This window comes from Periophthalmus magnuspinnatus, chromosome 21 (genome assembly GCF_009829125.3).
Source record: "Periophthalmus magnuspinnatus isolate fPerMag1 chromosome 21, fPerMag1.2.pri, whole genome shotgun sequence".
In the NCBI taxonomy this organism is placed as follows: Eukaryota; Metazoa; Chordata; class Actinopteri; order Gobiiformes; family Gobiidae; genus Periophthalmus; species Periophthalmus magnuspinnatus.
The window spans coordinates 2,751,735-2,773,067 of record NC_047146.1 but is presented as its reverse complement, the minus strand read 5'-3'; the positions used below and the strand labels follow the sequence as shown (position 1 = coordinate 2,773,067).

The following is a 21,333-nucleotide window of genomic DNA, read 5'->3' as shown; positions in this document are numbered from 1 at the left end:
CATCTATGCTAGCAGGTTAGCTCTGACTGTTTATATATACATCTATGCTAGCAGGTTAGCTCTGCCTGTTTATATATACATCTATGCTAGCAGGTTAGCTCTGCCTGTTTATATATACATCTATGCTAGCAGGTTAGCTCTGTCTGTTTATATATACATCTATGCTAGCAGGTTAGCTCTGCCTGTTTATATATACATCTATGCTAGCAGGTTAGCTCTGTCCATTTATATAAGAGTCTAGACTCATAACCAGAAAACACACACTCAGTGATAATTTAATAAGAAAGATTAAGAAAATAAGTGGTTTATCATAAATACATTTCTTCGTCCATAAACTGACAGTTGTAAAATGTCTTTGTCCTCACCCTGTGTCCTTTGAGTCCAGGAGGTCCGGGTGTCCCAGGGAAACCTCGGGATCCCTAAAAACATTGAGCCATTTTACGTCAATGTTTATGTCACTTGTACAAACCAAATGTGAAACAAGATGTCCGCCCTCACAGGTGATCCGGGGAAGCCTCTGTCTCCGGAGTTTCCTGCTTTTCCTGCCTCTCCCTGAAATCACACGGAAAAAAGAAAAAAAGGACAAACATTTATGTGAACAAGTGTAATCAAGCTCTTTAAAATGTTTGTTTATTTACTTTTTTAATTCTTCTTCTGAGCTTTTATTAAAGACAAAGGAACATTTAAACAGGAGGTATTTTACTTCTGTGGGTTTTTTTTAATATTATAACACGGAACAAAGCTCCAAAAAGTCCATTTGTCTTTTTAAAAATTAACACATCCAATAATTTAACAAGGAAATAAATCTTGATCATTTTAATTGATATAAAATAATAAAATAATAATAATAATAATAATGATAATAATGATGATGATAATAATAATAATAATAATAATAATTAAAATGATAATAATAATAATAACCAATTCTATCTAGTTTCGAGTTCATTTTTCTCTCTAAAGCCTCATTTACAGATAATAAAAAAGTCAAATAATCTTGGTCATATAAATGAATTAAAAGTGAATTGTAAAAATAAAGTAACAGCTGTGACTCACATCTTCACCAGGTTTTCCGGGTGGTCCCTCGGGTCCTCTCTGACCAGACGGCCCCTGTTACAAACACAGGACGTCACAGTTATATTCAAACTGTACGTTTTACAATTAATATAAAAAACTATGTTTATTTATTTATTTAAAAAGAAGCAAGAAAGAAATATATAAAAGTACAAGGTCTCACCATGTGTCCAGGGTCACCCACATCTCCAGGAGGTCCCTGAGGTCCAGACTGACCCTACAACACAAAACAGGATTTAAGAAAAAAGTATGGATAGAATTTTATAGAATGGACAAAAATGTGAAAAAGTTCAGATAAAGTTCAGATTTTTGTATCTTAAATGTGAAAATTACATATTTTAGAGTAAAGTTAGGGCAGTAATACTACTACTACTACTACTACTACTACTACTACTACTACTACTACTACTACTACTTATAATAATAAAAAAATAAAATTAAAATTAAAAAAAATAAAATAATAATAATAATAACAACAGTAAAATAAATAATAATAATAATTTAAAAAATAAAAATAATAACATTAAAATGAATAATAATAATAATAATAATAATAATAATAATAATAATAATAATAATAATGGGGGCGGGGTCTCAGGCAGGGGCAGCGATGGCGAAGGCTCCGTCGCACGAGATCTGGTGCTTTGAGAAATAACTTTTATCACAGACTTACAGGCGAGCCGTTTGGTCCTGGAGGTCCTCTGGTTCCGGATTCTCCCTGAAACACAAATGAAGAAGAAGAGTTTCAGTGTGAAGCTACAAACTACAAACCGAACACGAGTTTAACGATGAATAAAATACTCACTCTGGATCCGCTGAGCATTCCCTGAGGTCCGGTTTTCGAGTCAAATCCTGAGGCCATATGAGCTCCCAAACCCTGAACGAAATCATCAGCGTTAACAACGTTTGAAATGATAAAAAGAGAAGAAAAAAACACCAAAATATTCTTCTTTGTAACTTCAAACTGGCTTTAAGAAGTAACTAAAATCAGCTGTTGTTGTTGACTTCACGCTTCACTGTGATTGGTCAAACCACGTGTCAATCACTTAGAACCTGACCAATAGGAGTTTGCGTTTCAGCTTAGACAAACAAAACACTGAAACGTATCATATAAACGAGATTCAGAGATCGACATATTCAAGATTTAACTGTCACGATCATAAAAAAACAACAAAATTCTGCTTAAATCGTCAAACGCTGCAGAGTTTTGACGTAAAATGCGACACAAAAGGTGCAAAAACCCCACAAATAACCCCAGTGATGCTTTAGCGGACGTCCTCCTTACCCCCTGGTGGGTGGGGTGTCCTGGGGGTCCCGCCTCTCCTGGGTTTCCTGGGACACCTGGCTCTCCATCGTAACCAGCGGGGCCTCGCAGACCCTGAACAAAAACACAAAACACGAGGATTATTACAGAGTTTAGTAAGAAAATCGTGAGCACATCAAGTCAAGCTCATCATTTATTTACTTTAGGGGGCGCTCTCGGACACTTCTATTTGCTGGTTTTCTATGAATATCGATTAATTTATCTGTTATTGACCGATATTTCTCGTGTTTCACTGTTGATTTTCTGTTAACTCCTGAGCAGGGTTGCCAGGTTTGCAGTTTTCCAGCGGAATTAGACGACTTTTTAAGAGCCGGTGAAAAATATAGTCCACGGGTTCAGCCAGAGGTATTTTCCACGTAAAAATGCATTGATTTCAAAATAATCCCATTGAAAGTCTTGAATTTCAGTGACAAATCTTCATTTTCAAAGCCATCCTCGCTCTGTGGAGACGGGTTTGTGTCACCAGAGGAGCTCGACTTTTATGGTTACAGTGGAAAATCCAGCTGTGCCGTATGTTTCCGGGGTTTTGGTTGGTTTTTCATGAGCTCCTGTCCGGGTTGGGTCGCTTAAAACCTGCTAACCGTGGTCCTAAGAGGCGGCGGGTGTTGTGGTTTCGTTTATGTCGCTGAATCTGTCCCTTTCCCCCCATGAAATCCCGTCTGTGTGAGCTCTCGCCTGTGATTGGCCGCCGCCCCCCATTTAAGAAGATTCCGGACACTCGACTTTCAGCACGGAGTCTGAGTTTGTTTGCCAAAATTTTGCTCTGTATTTATAAAATGTGTTAATCTTTATCTTTTCTTTTGTTTAAACCCTGCACGTTCCATTTTGTTGGAATATTTTAGATCAGTTTTGTTTAGTTTACCTTTTACATTCCTGTTCATTAAATTACCGTATTTTCCGGAGTATAAGTCGCTCTGGAGTATAAGTCGCTCTGAAGTATAAGTCGCTCTGGAGTATAAGTCGCTCTGGAGTATAAGTCGTTCCGGAGTATAAGTCGCTCCGGAGTATAAGTCGTTCCGGAGTATAAGTCGTTCCGGAGTATAAGTCGCACCGGAGTATAAATCGCTCTGGAGTATAAGTCGCGCTGGAATATAAGTCGCTCTGGAGTATAAGTCGTTCTGGAGTATAAGTCGTTCTGGAGTATAAGTCGCTCCGGAGTATAAGTCGCTCCGGAGTATAAGTCGCTCCGGAGTATAAGTCGCTCCGGAGTATAAGTCGTACAGGAGTATAAGTCGCTCTGGAGTATAAGTCGCTCTGGAGTATAAGTCGCTCCGGAGTATAAGTCGCTCCGGAGTATAAGTCGCTCCGGAGTATAAGTCGCTCCGGAGTATAAGTCGCTCCGGAGTATAAGTCGCTCTGGAGTATAAGTCGCTCCGGAGTATAAGTCGCTCCGGAGTATAAGTCGCTCCGGAGTATAAGTCGCACCAGCCAAAAAAAATGCATAATAATGAAGAAAACATATATATTTCACATATAAATTGCATCTGAGTATAAGTCGCTATGAAAAAAAGTGCGACTTATACTCCAGAAAATACGGTATTCTTTAATTCACCATTTTTCCATCTTGTTTTCTGTTACTGACCCGACACGCGCTGGGTCGTAACAGACTTTACAAAAACACATCGAATCGAAATGAGGCTCATAATCTGCACCACCCGCCCGTCGCACCACCACCGACGCTCACGCACCACCTTCAGGACACAGCGACGCTTTGAAACAGCTACAACAAGGATCTCCAACCGCCCTCACAGTCATTAAGGTTAAAGGTCATTATTCATAAATCTATTGGGTTCGTGACACGGTTCAGTTTATCAGAGCGAGCTTCACTTCTGACCCGATTCTGTCTCTGAGGGTTTTTTACAGAGTCACGCTATAATCAATAAGTCCTGACAGATCACACGGCGGAGAGAGCTGGACGTGCGCTAAAAGGAAAAACAGATTAAATAAGTTCTTCTTTTAGTTATTACTTCTTAAAGTGAAACTAAAAACTAAACTAAATCAACTTTTTTGCTACTAAACTGTATATACACTGTTTTAAACGCTTTGTCTACACTTCTGAGCTGGATAACGACGTCAAAAAAAGCAGCTTTCTGGTCCAAAAAACCTTTAAAAATGAGTGTGTGCTGCCTTCAAGTACTACATGACATCACACAGGACTGTTTTAGAGCCAGGGGAGTCTGATCACAAACACGTGGCTGCAGGAGGCGGAGTTTGGAGAGCGGAAACCTGTTAGAACAATCACACTGCTCCTTATAAACCAGGCTCCGCCCCTCCGTGTCATTGTGGGCGGAGTTTAGGTTGTTAGAGTTTAAAGGTCAAACGGGTCGTACCGGTCGGCCTTTGTTCCCGCGCTGTCCTCGGGGTCCTGGAGATCCTGGAGGTCCCTGGAAACATTAAAAAAAAAGAGTTTAAAATCAAAGTTTAATAAAAAAATAATAATAATAATAATGACGACAATAGTCAAGAGGATGGAGAGATGAGGGAGGAGACAAACAAGAGGAGGAAGAGAGAGATAGGAGACAGACAGAGAGAGAGGATGAGAGAGGGAGAAAAAGTGAGAGGAGGAGAGAGAGAGGGTAGACAGAGAGAGACAATAGGGAGAAATAGTGAGAGAGAGAGGAGGTGGTAGAGGAGGAGGAGAGAGAGAGGGTAGACAGAGAGAGACAATAGGGAGAAATAGTGAGAGAGAGAAAGAGGAGGAGGAGAGAGAGGAGGAGGAGAGAGACAATAGGGAGAAATAGTGAGAGAGAGAGAGAGAGGAGGTGGTAGAGGAGGAGGAGAGAGAGAGGGTAGACAGAGAGAGACAATAGGGAGAAATAGTGAGAGAGAGAGAGAGAGAGGAGGAGGAGAAAGAGGAGGAGGAGAGAGAGGAGGAGGAGAGAGACAATAGGGAGAAATAGTGAGAGAGAGAGAGAGGAGGAGGGGGAGGAGAGAGGGTAGACAGAGAGAGACAACAGGGAGAAATAGTGAGAGACAGAGAGAAAGAGAGGACGAGGAGAAAGAGGAGAGAGAGGAGGGGAGAGAGAGAGGGTAGACAGAGAGAAACAGGAAGAAATAGTGAGAGAGAGAGAGAGAGAGAGAGAAGAGGAGGATGAGAGAGGGAGATAAAGTGAGAGGAAGAAGAGGAAGAGGAGGGAGGTATCAATAAGCAAGAAACATCATGGAAGAGCAGTTTTTCCGTGAAGATGTTTTATTTGAACTGAATAAGTGTTTTAACAGTTTGTAATCCGCCCGGCGACAGATGACATCATAAAGTTTCTTGTTTTATGAGACTAAAGTGTTCGCCCTTTAAAATAAACCCATAAAATGAAATAAAGTAAATAAGAAAGGCGTCACATAAATGTAAAAAGTGCTGTCAGATGTTACGTTTCATGTGGTCATTTTGCCTCTACCTGCTGGTCTCCATGGAGATGTTCCATAGTGTGGCATTAACCTCCTCTGTGTTGCATTTATTCAGTTACAGTTGTATTAAAACAATCTTACACAGACAGTCTTATACCGAGAGCGGCTTGCCTCTCCAAAGAGCTGACCTATAACTTGGCCTGGTGGCATTAACCTGTCTCCACGGTGATGGATACGTTTCATGCCACACTGCGGAACATTCTGAGAAAAGCAAGAACATCTGCACCAAGACAGAAAAGTTACATATGGTTTGGTGTTATTGTATTTTATTATTTATTTATTTATTTATTTTTTGTCGTTTTGTCATTTCTTCTAATTGAGACTTTCGGAGTTGAGGATGAGAGAGGGAGAGAAAATGAGAGGAGGAAGAGAGAGAGGGAGGGGAGACAGAAAGAGAGAGGAGAGGAAGACAAGAGAGGGAGAGAAAGTGAGGACAAGAAGGACGAAAGAGGAAGAGAGAGAGAGAAAGTGGGAGGAGGAAGAGAGAGAGAGAAAGTGGGAGGAGGAAGAGAGAGAAAGAAAGTGGGAGGAGGAGGAAGAGAGAGAGAGAAAGTGGGAGGGGGAAGAGAGAGGGGAGATAGAAAGACAAGCGAGAGAGAGAGAGAGGAGAGGAGAAGGGGACGAGAGTGGGAGAGAAAGTGAGAGGAGGAAGAGAGAAGAAAGACAGGGAGAGATTGTAAGAGAGAGAGGAGGAAAGAAAGACGAAAGAGGAAGAGAGGGAGAGGAGGAAGAAAAGACAGAGGGGAGACAGAAAGAGATGGGAAGAGATGGTAAGAGAGGGAGAGGATGATGAGAGAGAGAGAGAGAGAAAGTGAGAGGGAAGTCTGCTCTCAGTGAGTCCATTTTGACTTATTCTGCAAAATGGATTTTTCAACTTCGATCCATGTTCTAGTCCACTGCCACACGCCCACTGTGCCACGCCCACTGTGCCACGCCCACTGCGATGTCCGCTCTTCCTTCTCCAGTTTTATTTTCTTCGGCAGCGTCGCGTCGTCATTTTGGTACAAATTTTTAAAAATCTTCCGCTCTAGTGCGACGTGCATCTGTCCATAGGGGGCGCCGACCACCACACGTCGCTTTGTTGTGATGACGTTTACGACAACACCGCAGTTTTCTAACGTGGAAGTCGGTAAAATGGTAAAATGTGTAAATTATATTCTCACCATCGGCCCCGGTCGTCCTCTGATCCCTGTCACCTGTGAACACATTTTAGAGTTTTTGAAACGTCCATTTGATAAAATAACTGAACATAAACTGAACGTGACGTGGTTTTTACCAGAGGGACTTCTCCAGGCTCCCCCTTCTGACCCTGTGACAAAAAACAACACGTTTTACACAGAAAAGTACTTTTATTTGAGCATGTTTGTCATAAATGTGAGTCGTACCCTGTAGATTTTTCCTCCACCTGCAACAAAACAAACAAACAAACATCATTAAGAGTGACGCAGTGAAGTTAAAGTACTGTTACTGCAAAATAATATTACTCAACTACGTACAAAGGTTCAAGAAATCATTCAGGAGTTAAAAAGTATTTGGGGAAACTACAGAGTCATTGTAAAAGTACCTTTCTCTTTTCCTGCCACTGAGCTGATGTAAACTATAATAAAAGGATTTGGGAATGGAAACAGGAAGCTTAAAACAAAGCATTTAATTTATGCCCTTATGAAACAGGGCTGGATTTAATAATGTTTCTTCTTCTCACTCTTTTTTGAGCTTAAATAAGAACAAATTTATGAAATGTGCTTTAAGTGAACTGGATACATGTGCTTGAAATAAAAAAAAAAAATTAATAAAAAATACAATAATTAAATTATAAAAATAAATAAAAAATAAATTAATTGATAAAATATAAATAAAAATAATAAATTAAAAAATAAATAATAAATTTAAAAAATATGAAAATAATAAAAAATAATAATAGAATAGAACAGAATAGAAATGAATTGAAATGAAATGACACTATTTAACACAGGTTCTATCCCACCAAAACCAAGTCAAACCAAATCAGAATTAGAAAAAAAAGGTCATGCATTTTAAAAGAACAGCTTAAAACAGGAGCCACAGTCTGAGCCTGTGTCCACAACCGTGTCCTGCAGAGACACAGTGTCTCTGTCTCAGTTTATGGACGGGCCTCATGTGAAAGAAGCTCCACATTTGACTCTCTGAGCTGCAGAGGCTGCACTAGCACCGAGTCAGGACTGTTCTGCAGGGGCTGGAGTTTAGGACCAATCAGATCAGAGACGACTTTGGGTTTAAAACAACTGGATTTCAGGAGCAGAGAGGTCAAGTTTATTCAATTTTAAATCTAAATCTAACAATCTTCTAAGACAAAAGTGTCAAACTCAAACTCACACTGGGCCAAAATTAAAATCAGACAAATTCACAGGAAAAACTCAACATTTATTTAAAAAATTTACTGCACCTGATGTGTAACGTTTAACCTTTTCATACGGAAACAAACTTTAGATTTACTTAAACATTAAATTTGAAATAAAAGACACATCAGTCGTGTTCATTTCTTATTAAAAAAAACAAAACATTTCTCTCTGCAATAATTAATTTGGCTGCGGCGACTTGTAGCTTTGTCGCTAATGAGTCTCAACAGAAAAAGGAGGAGCTCTCACCTTTTTCAACTGCAAAGCATTGTGGGATTTGTAGTATTAGTGCTGCAGGTGCCATACAGCAGCGGTCCAGCTCATTTAATATGATCACACGGACCGGATATAATCACACTGCGGGCCAGACTTCGCCCCCGGGCCTGCATTTGGCTTACGTGCAGCGACGGCGTTCGTACTCACCGAAGTCTCCTCCCCCTCCTCCTCCTCCTCCTCCTCCTCCTCCTCCTGTACTTCCAGAGTCTTGGCACACGGGGCAGCACTCTCCCGGGGGCACTACGGTCCTTTCGCAGCCGACCACCTCGTCGCACTGGATCTCGTCGCACAGGACCTGTCCGTTATCGCACACGCAGATCCGACACGGCTCCGGCTTCCAGATGTCCCGGTTCGTGTACTCCTGCCCGTCGGCAACGCACGTTTTATCCTCACCTGGAACGACAACAGAAGGAGAAGAAGACAGTGAGGAAGAGGCGCTTTATGGGACGGTCAGGTCTGAATAAAAACGCACACGAGCAGCGAAAGTTTGGACATTTTTGGACATTCCCTCTTTTTTAATGTTTGTTTCTTTATGTTTTACGACTTTTAACATTTTAGATAAACGTGAAAAACGCCAGATTTATGATTCGAGATGTATGGAATTATGTAACGAAGAAAAAAAGTGGAATAACTTCTAAAAACAGTGCGTCTTAATGAGCTTGACTGTGGTGAGGTCAAGGGTCAAGAAGTGCCAAAAGTGCAAAGCGGTGATCAAAACGAAAGGAAAATGTCGTTAAAAAAACATCTAAAATATAAAAGTATTTGAGTTTATTTGTGTTTGCTCCATTCCACGTGTGTCATTCATAGTTTTGATGCTTCAGTGAGACTCTACAGTGGGAATAATCGTGGGAATAAAAGAGGAAGCACGAAGGAAAAGTGTTTTTATCATGTGTTTTTTGAATCCTGCAGTGTTATTTAAATACTCTCAGTGAAAACGGAGCAGAGCGTGGACGAAAGGACGAGAAAAGAACAGATGTTTACTGGAAACTCAAAGTGTAAATGCAAAATGACACAGGAAAACTCAAACATGAAACAAAACAAACACGAGTGAGATCATCAGGAAACAGTGAAAAACTCGACTGACGTTTGCAGAATCTGTCCCTTTGTCGCTGCGTTCACTCGTCACGACGCTTAAACTCCAAACTCTTTTATCTCCTCTCAGTCTCAGTTCTGTGCTTTTACCAGAGCCGTCCTGGGGCAGACTGACACACATGTGGCTGCCACCTCTGACCGTCACCGAACACATACATAAAAAGCTTCTTACAGGGACATTTGACTAAAGCTCATTGACATAAGGCCTCCTGTACAGCAGAGGGCGCACACACTGCACTTTAAATGTCCACGATTGATCTGTGACATTCACATTTATATGAATCCAGTGTTTTTATGTTAAATACAGTGACTTTGTGCGTCGTTTACATGGTTGTTTACAGTGTGTGTTGTTTACAGTGTGTGTGTTGTTTACAGTGTGTGTTGTTTACAGTGTGTGTTGTTTACAGTGTGTGTGTTGTTTACAGTGTGTGTGTTGTTTACAGTGTGTGTTGTTTACAGTGTGTGTGTTGTTTACAGTGTGTGTTGTTTACAGTGTGTGTTGTTTACAGTGTGTGTGTTGTTTACAGTGTGTGTTGTTTACAGTGTGTGTTGTTTACAGTGTGTGTTGTTTACAGTGTGTGTGTTGTTTACAGTTTGTGTGTTGTTTACAGTGTGTGTTGTTTACAGTGTGTGTGTGTTGTTTACAGTGTGTGTTGTTTACAGTGTGTGTTGTTTACAGTGTGTGTTGTTTACAGTGTGTGTTGTTTACAGTTTGTGTGTTGTTTACGGTGTGTGTGTTGTTTATGGTGTGTGTTGTTTACGGTGTGTGTGTGTTGTTTACAGTGTGTGTGTTGTTTACGGTGTGTGTGTTGTTTATGGTGTGTGTTGTTTACAGTGTGTGTGTTGTTTACGGTGTGTGTGTTGTTTATGGTGTGTGTTGTTTACGGTGTGTGTGTTGTTTATGGTGTGTGTTGTTTACAGTGTGTGTGTTGTTTACGGTGTGTGTGTTGTTTATGGTGTGTGTTGTTTACAGTGTGTGTACTGCGGGACATTCCAGGCAAAGCAATAACATCTCCATGACGACAAGCAGCTGAGTTTAAACTGTAAAAATGTCACTTTATCACGATGTTTGTTCAAATTTAGTGTCCAAACACCAGTGTGATTTCTTTATACATATTTCAAAACATTAAAGACACAGTCCGTAACTTTCTTGAAGCAGCACAAGTTTCCTGCAGGATTCCATGGAAACAGAAAGTTAAAACCATCCTTAAAAACACTCACCATGGAGACAGACACGTTTATGTCATTCTGTAGAATATTAGAGCCAAAAGAACAACATTTCCATGGAAACGAGCTGAATACAAGTCAGGTTTGTGGAGATGCAAGCTCGCTCACAGTGAGGACGCATGGAAGTCTACGGCCCTTTTCCAAACCATCTCCTTCATGAAACTCCTCAGTCACTCCAGCTTCTTCTCACGTTTAATGGAGCTGATCCTCCTGAAGGAGCGAGATACTGACACCTACTGGACAGTTTGAGTATGTGCACTGACTAAACCAGGACTAAACCAGGACTAAACCAGGACTAAACCAGGACTAAACCAGGACTGAACCAGGACTGAACCAGGACTAAACCAGGACTAAACCAGGACTGAACCAGGACTAAACCAGGACTAAACCAGGACTGAACCAGGACTAAACCAGGACTAAACCAGGACTAAACCAGGACTAAACCAGGACTAAACCAGGACTAAACCAGGACTGAACCAGGACTAAACCAGGACTAAACCAGGACTGAACCAGGACTGAACCAGGACTGAACCAGGACTAAACCAGGACTGAACCAGGTCTAAACCAGGACTAAACCAGGACTGAACCAGGACTAAACCAGGACTAAACCAGGACTGAACCAGGACTAAACCAGGACTAAACCAGGACTAAACCAGGACTTTTCTTTCTTTTAAACTCTCACATTTTTCCGAACAAAAACATGAGTCTGATGCGTCTGGCAGATGTTTGAGACCTGGACACTTTATAGATTTTCCTAAAGCAAAAGAAAGAGAGGGAGGAGGGGGAGGAGAGGGGGAGAGGGAGGAGAGCGAGGGAGAGAAGAGAGAGAGGGGTGATGAGGAGAGAAAGACCGAATGGAGGCAGGAAGGATTGAAATAAAAAAGAGTGAGAGAGAGGTGAGGAAGTAAGAAAAAAGATAAGAGAGAAGATAAACTAAGAGAGGGAAGTAGGTTGGAAATAAAAAGAGGGAGAGAATATAAGGGATAAAGGAGGGATGATAAGGGGAGGGAGACGGAGAGAGACAATAGAAGGAGAAAGGGTAAAGATGGAGAGCCAGGGAAAACGAGATATGGAAAAGGGGCGGAACAAGACACAGAACAGGCGTAAAGAAAAGAGAGAGACGAATAAAGAGAGACAGAGGAGGGGGAAGAGAGAGAACAGAAGAGGAGGAGAGGGGTGGAGGAGGAGAGCAGCAGACTTATGGTCCATGGAAAGTTTTAGTCACAGAAACATTCAGACCGAACTCGTCTAATCATTACAGCAGATACAGAGGGAAGAGGTTTAGTCCTGGTTTAGTCCTGGTTTGGTCCTGGTTTAGTCCTGGTTCAGTCCTGGTTTAGTCCTGGTTCAGTCCTGGTTCAGTCCTGGTTCAGTCCTGGTCTAGTCCTGGTTCAGTGCTGGTTTAGTCCTGGTTTGGTCCTGGTTTAGTCCTGGTTTAGACCTGGTTCAGTCCTGGTTTAGTCCTGGTTTAGTCCTGGTTCAGTCCTGGTTTAGTCCTGGTTTAGTCCTGGTTTAGTCCTGGTTTAGTCCTGGTTTAGTCCTGGTCTACAGTTGCAGGTTTGTGTGAAACTCCAGGTGTTTTGTCTTAAACTAAAACACGAGGTCAGAGCTGAACATAAATCACTTAGTGACATCATGAGGTGATACTAAACATCACTGAAACATGAATGAAACAGAACACGTCTCAGGTTTGTTTCTGGGGTTAAAATGTCTCTTTCTCATTTGTCTCTTTCTCGTTTGTCTCTTTCTGGTTTGTCTCTTTCTCGTTTGTCTCTTTCTCGTTTGTCTCTTTCTCGTTTGTTTTGTCTCTTTCAAACTCACTTCTGCTCTGACACGTCCAGACTGATCCTGTTTCTTATTCAAACATCTGAACAGAAAAGAGTCGGCTCCTCTGACCCGGCTCCACAGGACCACGAGGAGAACAGGACCTGGGACTAACACAGGTCTGGGTCTAGTCCTGGTCTAGTCCTGGTCTAGTCCTGGTCTAGTCTAGTTCACGCAGGTAAGTTTTCTTAATCTTTAGTCCTGGTTCAGTCCTGGTTCAGTCCTTGTTTAGTCCTTGTTTAGTCTTGGTTTAGTCTTGGTTTAGTCCTGGTTTAGTCCTGGTTTAGTCCTGGTTTAGTCCTGGTTCAGTCCTGGTTCAGTCCTGGTTTAGTCCTGGTTTAGTCCTGGTTTAGTCCTGGTTTAGTCCCGGTTTAGTCCCGGTTTAGTCCCGGTTTAGTCCTGGTTTAGTCCTGGTTTAGTCCCGGTTCAGTCCTGGTTTAGTCCTGGTTTAGTCCTGGTTTAGTCCTGGTTTAGTCCTGGTTTGTTCACACACAGGACTCAAACCGGGGACCCTGTCGTTGTGAGGTTCTACACACTGAGCCACTACTGCACCAACAACTGAGAGCAGCACAGCAGAAGAGACAGGTACACGAGTACGAGTACTTTTACTTCAACATAGTATTACTCAAGTAGAAGTACAAAGTAGTGGTGCAAGAAATGATTCAAAGTATCAAAGTATTCGGGTAAAAAGTACAATTCAAGTAAAAGTATTTTCAGAAATAAAAATGATCCAAACTAAATCAAATCTGAAGGAGCCAAAAGAAACACAAAAGTTCAGATTATTTCATTTTGTTACATAAAACGTCACTTTAGACTCAGAGAGAGACGAAGAGACACGACGTTTACTCGAGTAAGAATCAAATCAGGCTGTTTTTTTATCGAATATTAAAACAACTTCAAATTTAAAAAACAAAAAAACCAAAAAAAAACATACAGCTCACACGATACAGGAAAAAAACAATAAAACACATGTATATCCTGCAGAGTGTTAAATACCAGGGAGAAGAGGCGGGGCTAGTGTTAAATACCAGGGAGAAGAGGCGGGGCTTGTGTTAAATACCAGGGAGAAGAGGCGGGGCTAGTGTTAAATACCAGGGAGAAGAGGCGGGGCTAGTGTTAAATACCAGGGAGAAGAGGCGGGGCTTGTGTTAAATACCAGGGAGAAGAGGCGGGGCTAGTGTTAAATACCAGGGAGAAGAGGCGGGGCTTGTGTTAAATACCAGGGAGAAGAGGCGGGGCTTGTGTTAAATACCAGGGAGAAGAGGCGGGGCTAGTGTTAAATACCAGGGAGAAGAGGCGGGGCTTGTGTTAAATACCAGGGAGAAGAGGCGGGGCTAGTGTTAAATACCAGGGAGAAGAGGCGGGGCTTGTGTTAAATACCAGGGAGAAGAGGCGGGTCTCAAAACTGCTCAAAGGGTTTCCATGGTGATGTCACTGTTTTGCTTTTAAAAATCCACAGTATGGCATTGACCTCGTTCAAGTTACAGGTCGGATCTGTGGAGAAACGTCCTCGTTCACAGTAAAAATCCATGTGTTTCAAGGTGATTTTCAACAGTAAAAACAGCTGTAATAATGAGGTAAAACAGATAATGCCACACTGGAACATTTCAGGAGAAGCACTAAGAGGAAAGTTCCTCAGAGCAGCTTTAATGTACCGCGAGGCGCAGGCAGCTGTAGATTCATCACAGACGCTGACAGAGGAATGTAAATGTTTTTAAAGCTGCCCCTTTGTCTAGAGTCGAGTAGGAGCAGGTCCAGTGTGAGGAAAGTTACACAGTGAAGCTTTAATGTGACTCTTATGAGCTTTAAGTCGTGTCCTAAAGCTGTTTCCTCAGAAACAGACCTGGAGTTGTGTTTTGTTTCATTCACACATGTTTGAGTCGCACTTTATTATCAGTCTGACATCTACAAAGATCAAAACGCGACGTTCCACCTTGTGATGTCATCAAGTGGTAGTTTTCAAGTTAACAGCTCCTTTTACCTTTAGTTTCTGGTCTAGTTTAGTCCTGGTTTAATCCTGGTTTAGTTCTGGTTTAGTCCTAGTTTAGTCCTTGTTTAGTCCTGGTTTAGTCCTGGTTTAGTCCTGGTTTAGTTCTGGTTTAGTTCTGGTTCAGTCCTTGTTTAGTTCTGGTTCAGTCCTGGTTTAGTCCTGGTTTAGTCCTAGTTTAGTCCTGGTTTAGTCCTGGTTTAGTCCTGGTTTAGTCCTGATTTAGTCCTGGTTTAGTCCTGGTTTAGTCCTGGTTTAGACCTGGTTTAGTCCTTGTTTAGTCCTGGTTTAGTCCTGGTTTAGTCCTGGTTTAGTCCTGGTTTAGTTCTGGTTTAGTTCTGGTTCAGTCCTTGTTTAGTTCTGGTTCAGTCCTGGTTTAGTCCTGGTTTAGTCCTAGTTTAGTCCTGGTTTAGTCCTGGTTTAGTCCTGGTTTAGTCCTGATTTAGTCCTGGTTTAGTCCTGGTTTAGTCCTGGTTTAGACCTGGTTTAGTCCTTGTTTAGTCCTGGTTTAGTCCTTGTTTAGTCCTGGTTTAGTCCTGGTTTAGTCCTGGTTTAGTTCTTCTAGTGAAGGTGTATGGACTTATATAGAGGTGTACGGGGCACTTCCTGTATCACCACACGATGACATCACGAGGTGGAACAGAGCGTTTTCACTGTTTTATGTGTTAAACGTGTTAATGAAACAAAACACAAATCCAGTGAACAGTGTGATCCTGGCACTTTAAAGATGTACATTCTGTGTATTTAACCTGGTCTCGTCGTGTGGGAGCAGGTCTTGTAAAGTTCCACAGTGGAGCTTTAATGGTCTGTGTGTCCTGGGCGTGTCCTGCTTGTTCAGCGCTGACAGGAGAATGTGAGTTTATAAAGAGGTCCCTGCGTCTTTGTGCGGAGTCGTGTAGGAGCAGGTCTACAAGAATGAGCCACGTCAGACTCAACAAACGCACAAAACTCTAAACTCACAAACACACACGAGTCTCATGTCAAACTGTACATTTGGCTCAAATAACAAACATTTTAACTTAAATGTGTCTAATAATCCTCAAACTACAGCAATAGATCAGTCCTGGTTCAGTCCCGGTCTGTTCCAGGTCATAGTCTCCTCCCGGTCTGCTCCAGGTCATAGTCTCCTCCCGGTCTGCTCCAGGTCATAGTCTGCTCCCGGTCTGTTCCAGGTCATAGTCTCCTCCCGGTCTGCTCCAGGTCATAGTCTGCTCCCGGTCTGTTCCAGGTCATAGTCTGCTCCCGGTCTGCTCCAGGTCATAGTCTGCTCCCGGTCTGCTCCAGGTCATAGTCTGCTCCCGGTCTGCTCCAGGTCATAGTCTGCTCCCGGTCTGCTCCAGGTCATAGTCTGCTCCCGGTCTGCTCCAGGTCATAGTCTGCTCCCGGTCTGCTCCAGGTCATAGTCTGCTCCCGGTCTGCTCCAGGTCATAGTCTGCTCCCGGTCTGCTCCAGGTCATAGTCTGCTCCCGGTCTGCTCCAGGTCATAGTCTCCTCCCGGTCTGCTCCAGGTCATAGTCTGTTCCGGTCTGTTCCAGGTCATAGCCTGTTCCCGGTCTGTTCCAGGTCATAGTCTGTCCCGGTCTGTTCCAGGTCATAGTCTGCTCCTTGTTGTGTTTATGTTTAAGTTGACTTTATGACTTTATGACGCCACAGTCTGTGATTTTCACTTTCACTGGAAAATGACTTTAAAGAGGAGGTATTTACTCCTGTGTCCTCCCCCTCTCTCTCTCCTCCTCCTCTCCTCCTCCCCCCCTCTCCCTCTCTCCTCCCCCTCTCTCCTCTCCCCCCTCTCTCCTCTCCCCCCTCTCCCTCCCCCTCTCCTCTCCCTCCCTCCCTCTTTCTTCTCCTCCTCTCCCTCCCTCCCTCCCTCTCCCCCTCTCTCTCCCTCTCTCCTCCTCCTCCCCCTCTCCCTCTCTCCTCTCCCTCTCTCCTCCCCCTCCCTCCCTCTCTCCCTCTCCCCCTCCCTCTCTCCTCCACCTCTCCCTCTCTCCCTCCTCCACCTCTCCCCCTCTCCTCTCCCTCCCCCCCTCTCCCTCTCTCCTCCTCCTCTTCTTGGACGTCAGTCTTTATCTTTTGTTTAAATTCCTCCTGTTCCAGACGGAGGCAGATGTTTCAAAATGGCGGCTCGAGTGTGTGTGGCTCCTTCTTCCTCTTTGTGTTTAAACATTTTACACAATCAGTTTTATTTTTATTTTCACTGTGGTATCGAGTATCAAGTATCGAGTATCGAGTCTATTCCTAAGTATCGACACTAGAACAGGGAATTTCTTCATATGAGAAGTAAAGCTGCATGTTATGGCTTTAAACTGTTTTATCTCCATGGAGACGAGCAGGAGACAGCACCAGGCCAATTTACAGGTCAGATCTGGGGAGAGGCGAACCCCTGACAGCAACAAAGTGAGTTTTTCAAAGCGTTGAAATCTGTAAGTGAATAAATGAATAGATGGTTTTAATGCTCTATTGTGTAACATTCTCCTCGTGTGAAACAGGTCAGAGCCTGAAGCCACGAGAAAAACTCTGACTCCACATTTATCACCCACTTCAAACAAACGGACGACGTTTACGAGAGATTTATGATTTACATACCACAGAGAAGAGAGGAGGAGAAAGAGGAGGAGGAGAGAGAGGAGAAAGAGGAGGAGAAAGAGGAGGAGAAAGAGGAGGAGAGAGAGAGAAGAGGAGAGGAGAAAGAGGAGAAAGAGGGGAGAAGGAGAGGAGAGAGAGTAGAGAGGAGGAGAAGGAGGAAGAGAAGGAGGAGGAAAAACAGGAGAAAGAGGAGGACAAAGAGGAGGAGAAAGAGAGAGGAGGAGAAGAGAGGAGAAGAGAACTTCTGAAATTTACAAGAGATTTATGATTTAAATACCAGAGTCCAGAGGAGTAAAGAGGAGGAGAAAGAGAATAGAGGAGGAGAGGGGAGGAGGGGAAAGAGAAGAGAAAGAGGAGGAGAAAAAGAGGAGGAGAGAGGAGGAGGAGAGAACTTTACGAGTTTATGAGAGATTTATGATTTAAATATCACAGAGTCCAGAGGAGAAGAGAGGAGGAGGAAGAGCTAAAGAAAGGGAGGAGGAGAGAGCGGGAGAGACAGAGAGAGGAGGTCAGAGGTCAGAGGGGTCAAAGTGATAAAGTTTCAGGCCGAGGTTTGAGTTAAAAACAGACTTTAGTTTCACCTTTTCTCACATCAAAACATAAAATGAAAAATAAAAATGTCAAATAACATTTAGAAACGACATAAAAGTAGAAGTTTACACATCCCCATGACATCACCTCATGACATCACCTCATGACATCATCAGGTGGGACAGAGCGTCTGACGTCTGCTCTGAGACACGTCGTCCTCGAGTTTAACCCTGAAGGAGCTTTTCAGTGGACACATTCAAGTCTGGTCTGTGTCATGAAGGAGTTTCCTCATCACAAACACACCTGGAGTCGCACAAAAACAAAACAAAAAAACACTCTGTTCCACCTTGTGATGTCATGTGGTGATACAGGAAGTGCTCCACTGTGTTTTTAAACTCCATACACCTTCATTTCTAGAATCATTTGGATCATTTCAGTCTAGAATCGGGTTTAAAACATGTGAAAGAAACAAAACACAACTCCAGGTGTGAGGAGACAACAACTTTACAACACGACTAAAACTCACACTTTTAGGACATTTAGGACAAACTGAAATACATGAGACGAGCTGGGACTCAAACCGTAGACCTCCCCACAGTGAGGCAGTGTGTGTGTTGTGTGCGTCATGTGCGTTGTGTGCATTGTATGTTGTGTGCGTCATGTGCGTTGTGTGTGTTGTATGTTGTGTGTGTCATGTGTGTTGTGTGCGTCATGTGCGTTGTGTGTGTTGTATGTTGTGTGTGTCATGTGCGTTGTGTGTGTTGTGTGCGTTGTGTGCGTTGTGTGTGTTGTGTGCGTCATGTGCGTTGTGTGTGTTGTATGTTGTGTGTGTCATGTGCGTTGTGTGTGTTGTGTGTGTCATGTGCGTTGTGTGTGTTGTGTGCGTTGTGTGTCTTGTGTGTGTTGTGTTGTGTGTCTTGTGTGTGTTGTGTGTCTTGTGTGTGTCTTGTGTGTGTTGTATGTCGTGTGCGTCATGTGCGTTGTGTGTGTTGTGTGCGTTGTGTGCGTCATGTGTGTTGTGTGTGTGTTGTGTCTTTTGTGTGTATGTTGTGTGTGTGTGTTTAGTGTTGTGTGTGTTGTGTGTGTGTGTGTGCGTTGTGTGTGTTGTGTGTTGTGTTGTGTGTTGTGTTGTGTGTTTGCTGACCCAGTTTGAGTTCATTGTGTTGTAAATATTTGTGACATTAAATGTCAGATGTTTGTTCTGGATTTGGCTCCAGCTGCAACGACGTCTGAGGAAAAGAATTTAACAGAGAAAGAGGAGGAAAAGATGGAGGAGGAGGAAGAGAGGAGGAGGGGGAGGAGGAGTGAGGAGGAGAGGAGGAGCAAGGAGGAGAGGAGGAGGAGTGAGGAGGAGGAGCGGAGGAAGAGGAGGAGGAGGAGAGGAAGAGCAGAGGAGGAGGAGGAGAGGAGGAGGAGGAGGAGAGGAGGAGGAGGAGGAGAGGAGGAGGAGTGAGGAGGAGGAGGAGAGGAGGGGGAGGAGGGGAGGAGGAGAGGAGGAGGAGGAGGAGGAGAGGAGGGGTCAAATGGAGATACAAAATGACCTGTTGTGTATTTGACAAACTGTGTTGGGCAGAAAAGTCAAATGTACAAACACTGAAAGTACAACAGCAACAGATAGACCTGGTTTAGACCTGGTTTAGACCTGGTTTAGTTCTGGTCCAGTTCTGGTCTAGTTCTGGTCCAGTTCTGGTCCAGTTCAGGTTCAGTTCTGGTCCAATTCTGGTCCAGTTCTGGTCCAGTTCTGGTCCAGTTCTGGTTTAGTTCTGGTCCAGTTCTGGTTTAGTTCTGGTTTAGTTCTGGTCCAGTCCTGGTTTAGTCCTGGTTTAGACCTGGTTTAGTTCTGGTCCAGTTCTGGTCTAGTTCTGGTCTAGTTCTGGTCCAGTTCTGGTTTAGTTCTGGTTTAGTTCTGGTCCAGTTCTGGTCCAGTTCAGGTTCAGTTCTGGTTTAGTTCTGGTCCAGTTCTGGTCCAGTTCTGGTCCAGTTCAGGTTTAGTTCTGGTTTAGTTCTGGTCCAGTTCTGGTCCAGTTCTGGTTCAGTTCTGGTTCAGTTCTGGTTTAGTTCTGGTTTAGTTCTGGTCCAGTTCTGGTTTAGTTCTGGTCCAGTTCTGGTCCAGTTCTGGTCCAGTTCTGGTCCAGTTTAGACCTGGTTTAGACCTGGTTTAATCCTGGTTTAGACCTGGTTAAGTTCTGGTCCAGTTCTGGTCCAGTTCTGGTCTAGTTCTGGTCCAGTTCAGGTTCAGTTCTGGTTTAGTTCTGGTCCAGTTCTGGTCCAGTTTAGACCTGGTTTAGACCTGGTTTAGACCTGGTTTAGTTCTGGTCCAGTTCTGGTCTAGTTCTGGTCCAGTTCAGGTTCAGTTCTGGTCCAATTCTGGTCCAGTTCTGGTCCAGTTCTGGTCCAGTTCTGGTTTAGTTCTGGTTTAGTTCTGGTCCAGTCCTGGTTTAGACCTGGTTTAGTTCTGGTCCAGTTCTGGTCTAGTTCTGGTCTAGTTCTGGTCCAGTTCTGGTTTAGTTCTGGTTTAGTTCTGGTCCAGTCCTGGTTTAGTCCTGGTTTAGACCTGGTTTAGTTCTGGTCCAGTTCAGGTTTAGTTCTGGTTTAGTTCTGGTCCAGTTCTGGTCCAGTTCTGGTCCAGTTCAGGTTCAGTTCAGGTTTAGTTCTGGTCCAGTTCTGGTCCAGTTCTGGTTCAGTTCTGGTTCAGTTCTGGTTTAGTTCTGGTTTAGTTCTGGTCCAGTTCTGGTCCAGTTCTGGTTTAGTTCTGGTCCAGTTCTGGTCCAGTTCTGGTCCAGTTTAGACCTGGTTTAGACCTGGTTTAATCCTGGTTTAGACCTGGTTTAGTTCTGGTCCAGTTCTGGTCCAGTTCTGGTCTAGTTCTGGTCCAGTTCAGGTTCAGTTCTGGTTTAGTTCTGGTCCAGTTCTGGTCCAGTTCTGGTCCAGTTCTGGTTTAGTTCTGGTTTAGTTCTGGTCCAGTTCTGGTGCAGTTCTGGTTTAGTTCTGGTTTAGTTCTGGTCCAGTTCTGGTCCAGTTCTGGTTTAGTTCTGGTTTAGTTCTGGTCCAGTTCTGGTCCAGTTCTGGTTTAGTTCTGGTCCAGTTCTGGTCCAGTTCTGGTCCAGTTTAGACCTGGTTTAGACCTGGTTTAATCCTGGTTTAGACCTGGTTTAGTTCTGGTCCAGTTCTGGTCCAGTTCTGGTCTAGTTCTGGTCCAGTTCAGGTTCAGTTCTGGTTTAGTTCTGGTCCAGTTCAGGTTCAGTTCTGGTCCAGTTCTGGTCCAGTTCTGGTTTAGTTCTGGTTTAGTTCTGGTCCAGTTCTGGTTTAGTTCTGGTTTAGTTCTGGTCCAGTTCTGGTCCAGTTCTGGTCCAGTTCTGGTTTAGTTCTGGTTTAGTTCTGGTTTAGTTCTGGTCCAGTTCTGGTCCAGTTCTGGTTCAGTTCTGGTTTAGTTCTGGTCCAGTTCTGGTCCAGTTCTGGTGCAGTTCTGGTTTAGTTCTGGTCCAGTTCTGGTCCAGTTCTGGTCCAGTTCTGGTTCAGTTCTGGTCCAGTTCTGGTTTAGTTCTGGTCCAGTTCTGGTTCAGTTCTGGTCCAGTTCTGGTTTAGTTCTGGTTTAGTTCTGGTCCAGTTCTGGTTTAGTTCTGGTCCAGTTCTGG

The 21,333-nt window shown here is 43.5% G+C and overlaps 1 protein-coding gene across 1 annotated transcript in view; it reads right to left on the bottom strand.

Annotated features, from left to right (window-relative positions):
- The window catches only part of col5a2a (collagen, type V, alpha 2a), a 64,953-nt gene that overhangs the window by 21,704 nt on the left and 21,916 nt on the right, over positions 1-21,333 (bottom strand). The window contains exons 2-13 of the mRNA XM_055230581.1: positions 8,599-8,844; positions 7,186-7,205; positions 7,077-7,109; positions 6,964-6,996; positions 4,729-4,782; positions 2,360-2,452; positions 1,880-1,951; positions 1,748-1,792; positions 1,238-1,291; positions 1,057-1,110; positions 499-552; positions 366-419 (exon numbers count right to left, since the gene is read on the bottom strand). Coding sequence (XP_055086556.1) covers positions 366-419; positions 499-552; positions 1,057-1,110; positions 1,238-1,291; positions 1,748-1,792; positions 1,880-1,951; positions 2,360-2,452; positions 4,729-4,782; positions 6,964-6,996; positions 7,077-7,109; positions 7,186-7,205; positions 8,599-8,844 — 812 coding nt within the window. The remainder of the gene's footprint in view (positions 1-365; positions 420-498; positions 553-1,056; positions 1,111-1,237; positions 1,292-1,747; positions 1,793-1,879; positions 1,952-2,359; positions 2,453-4,728; positions 4,783-6,963; positions 6,997-7,076; positions 7,110-7,185; positions 7,206-8,598; positions 8,845-21,333) is intronic.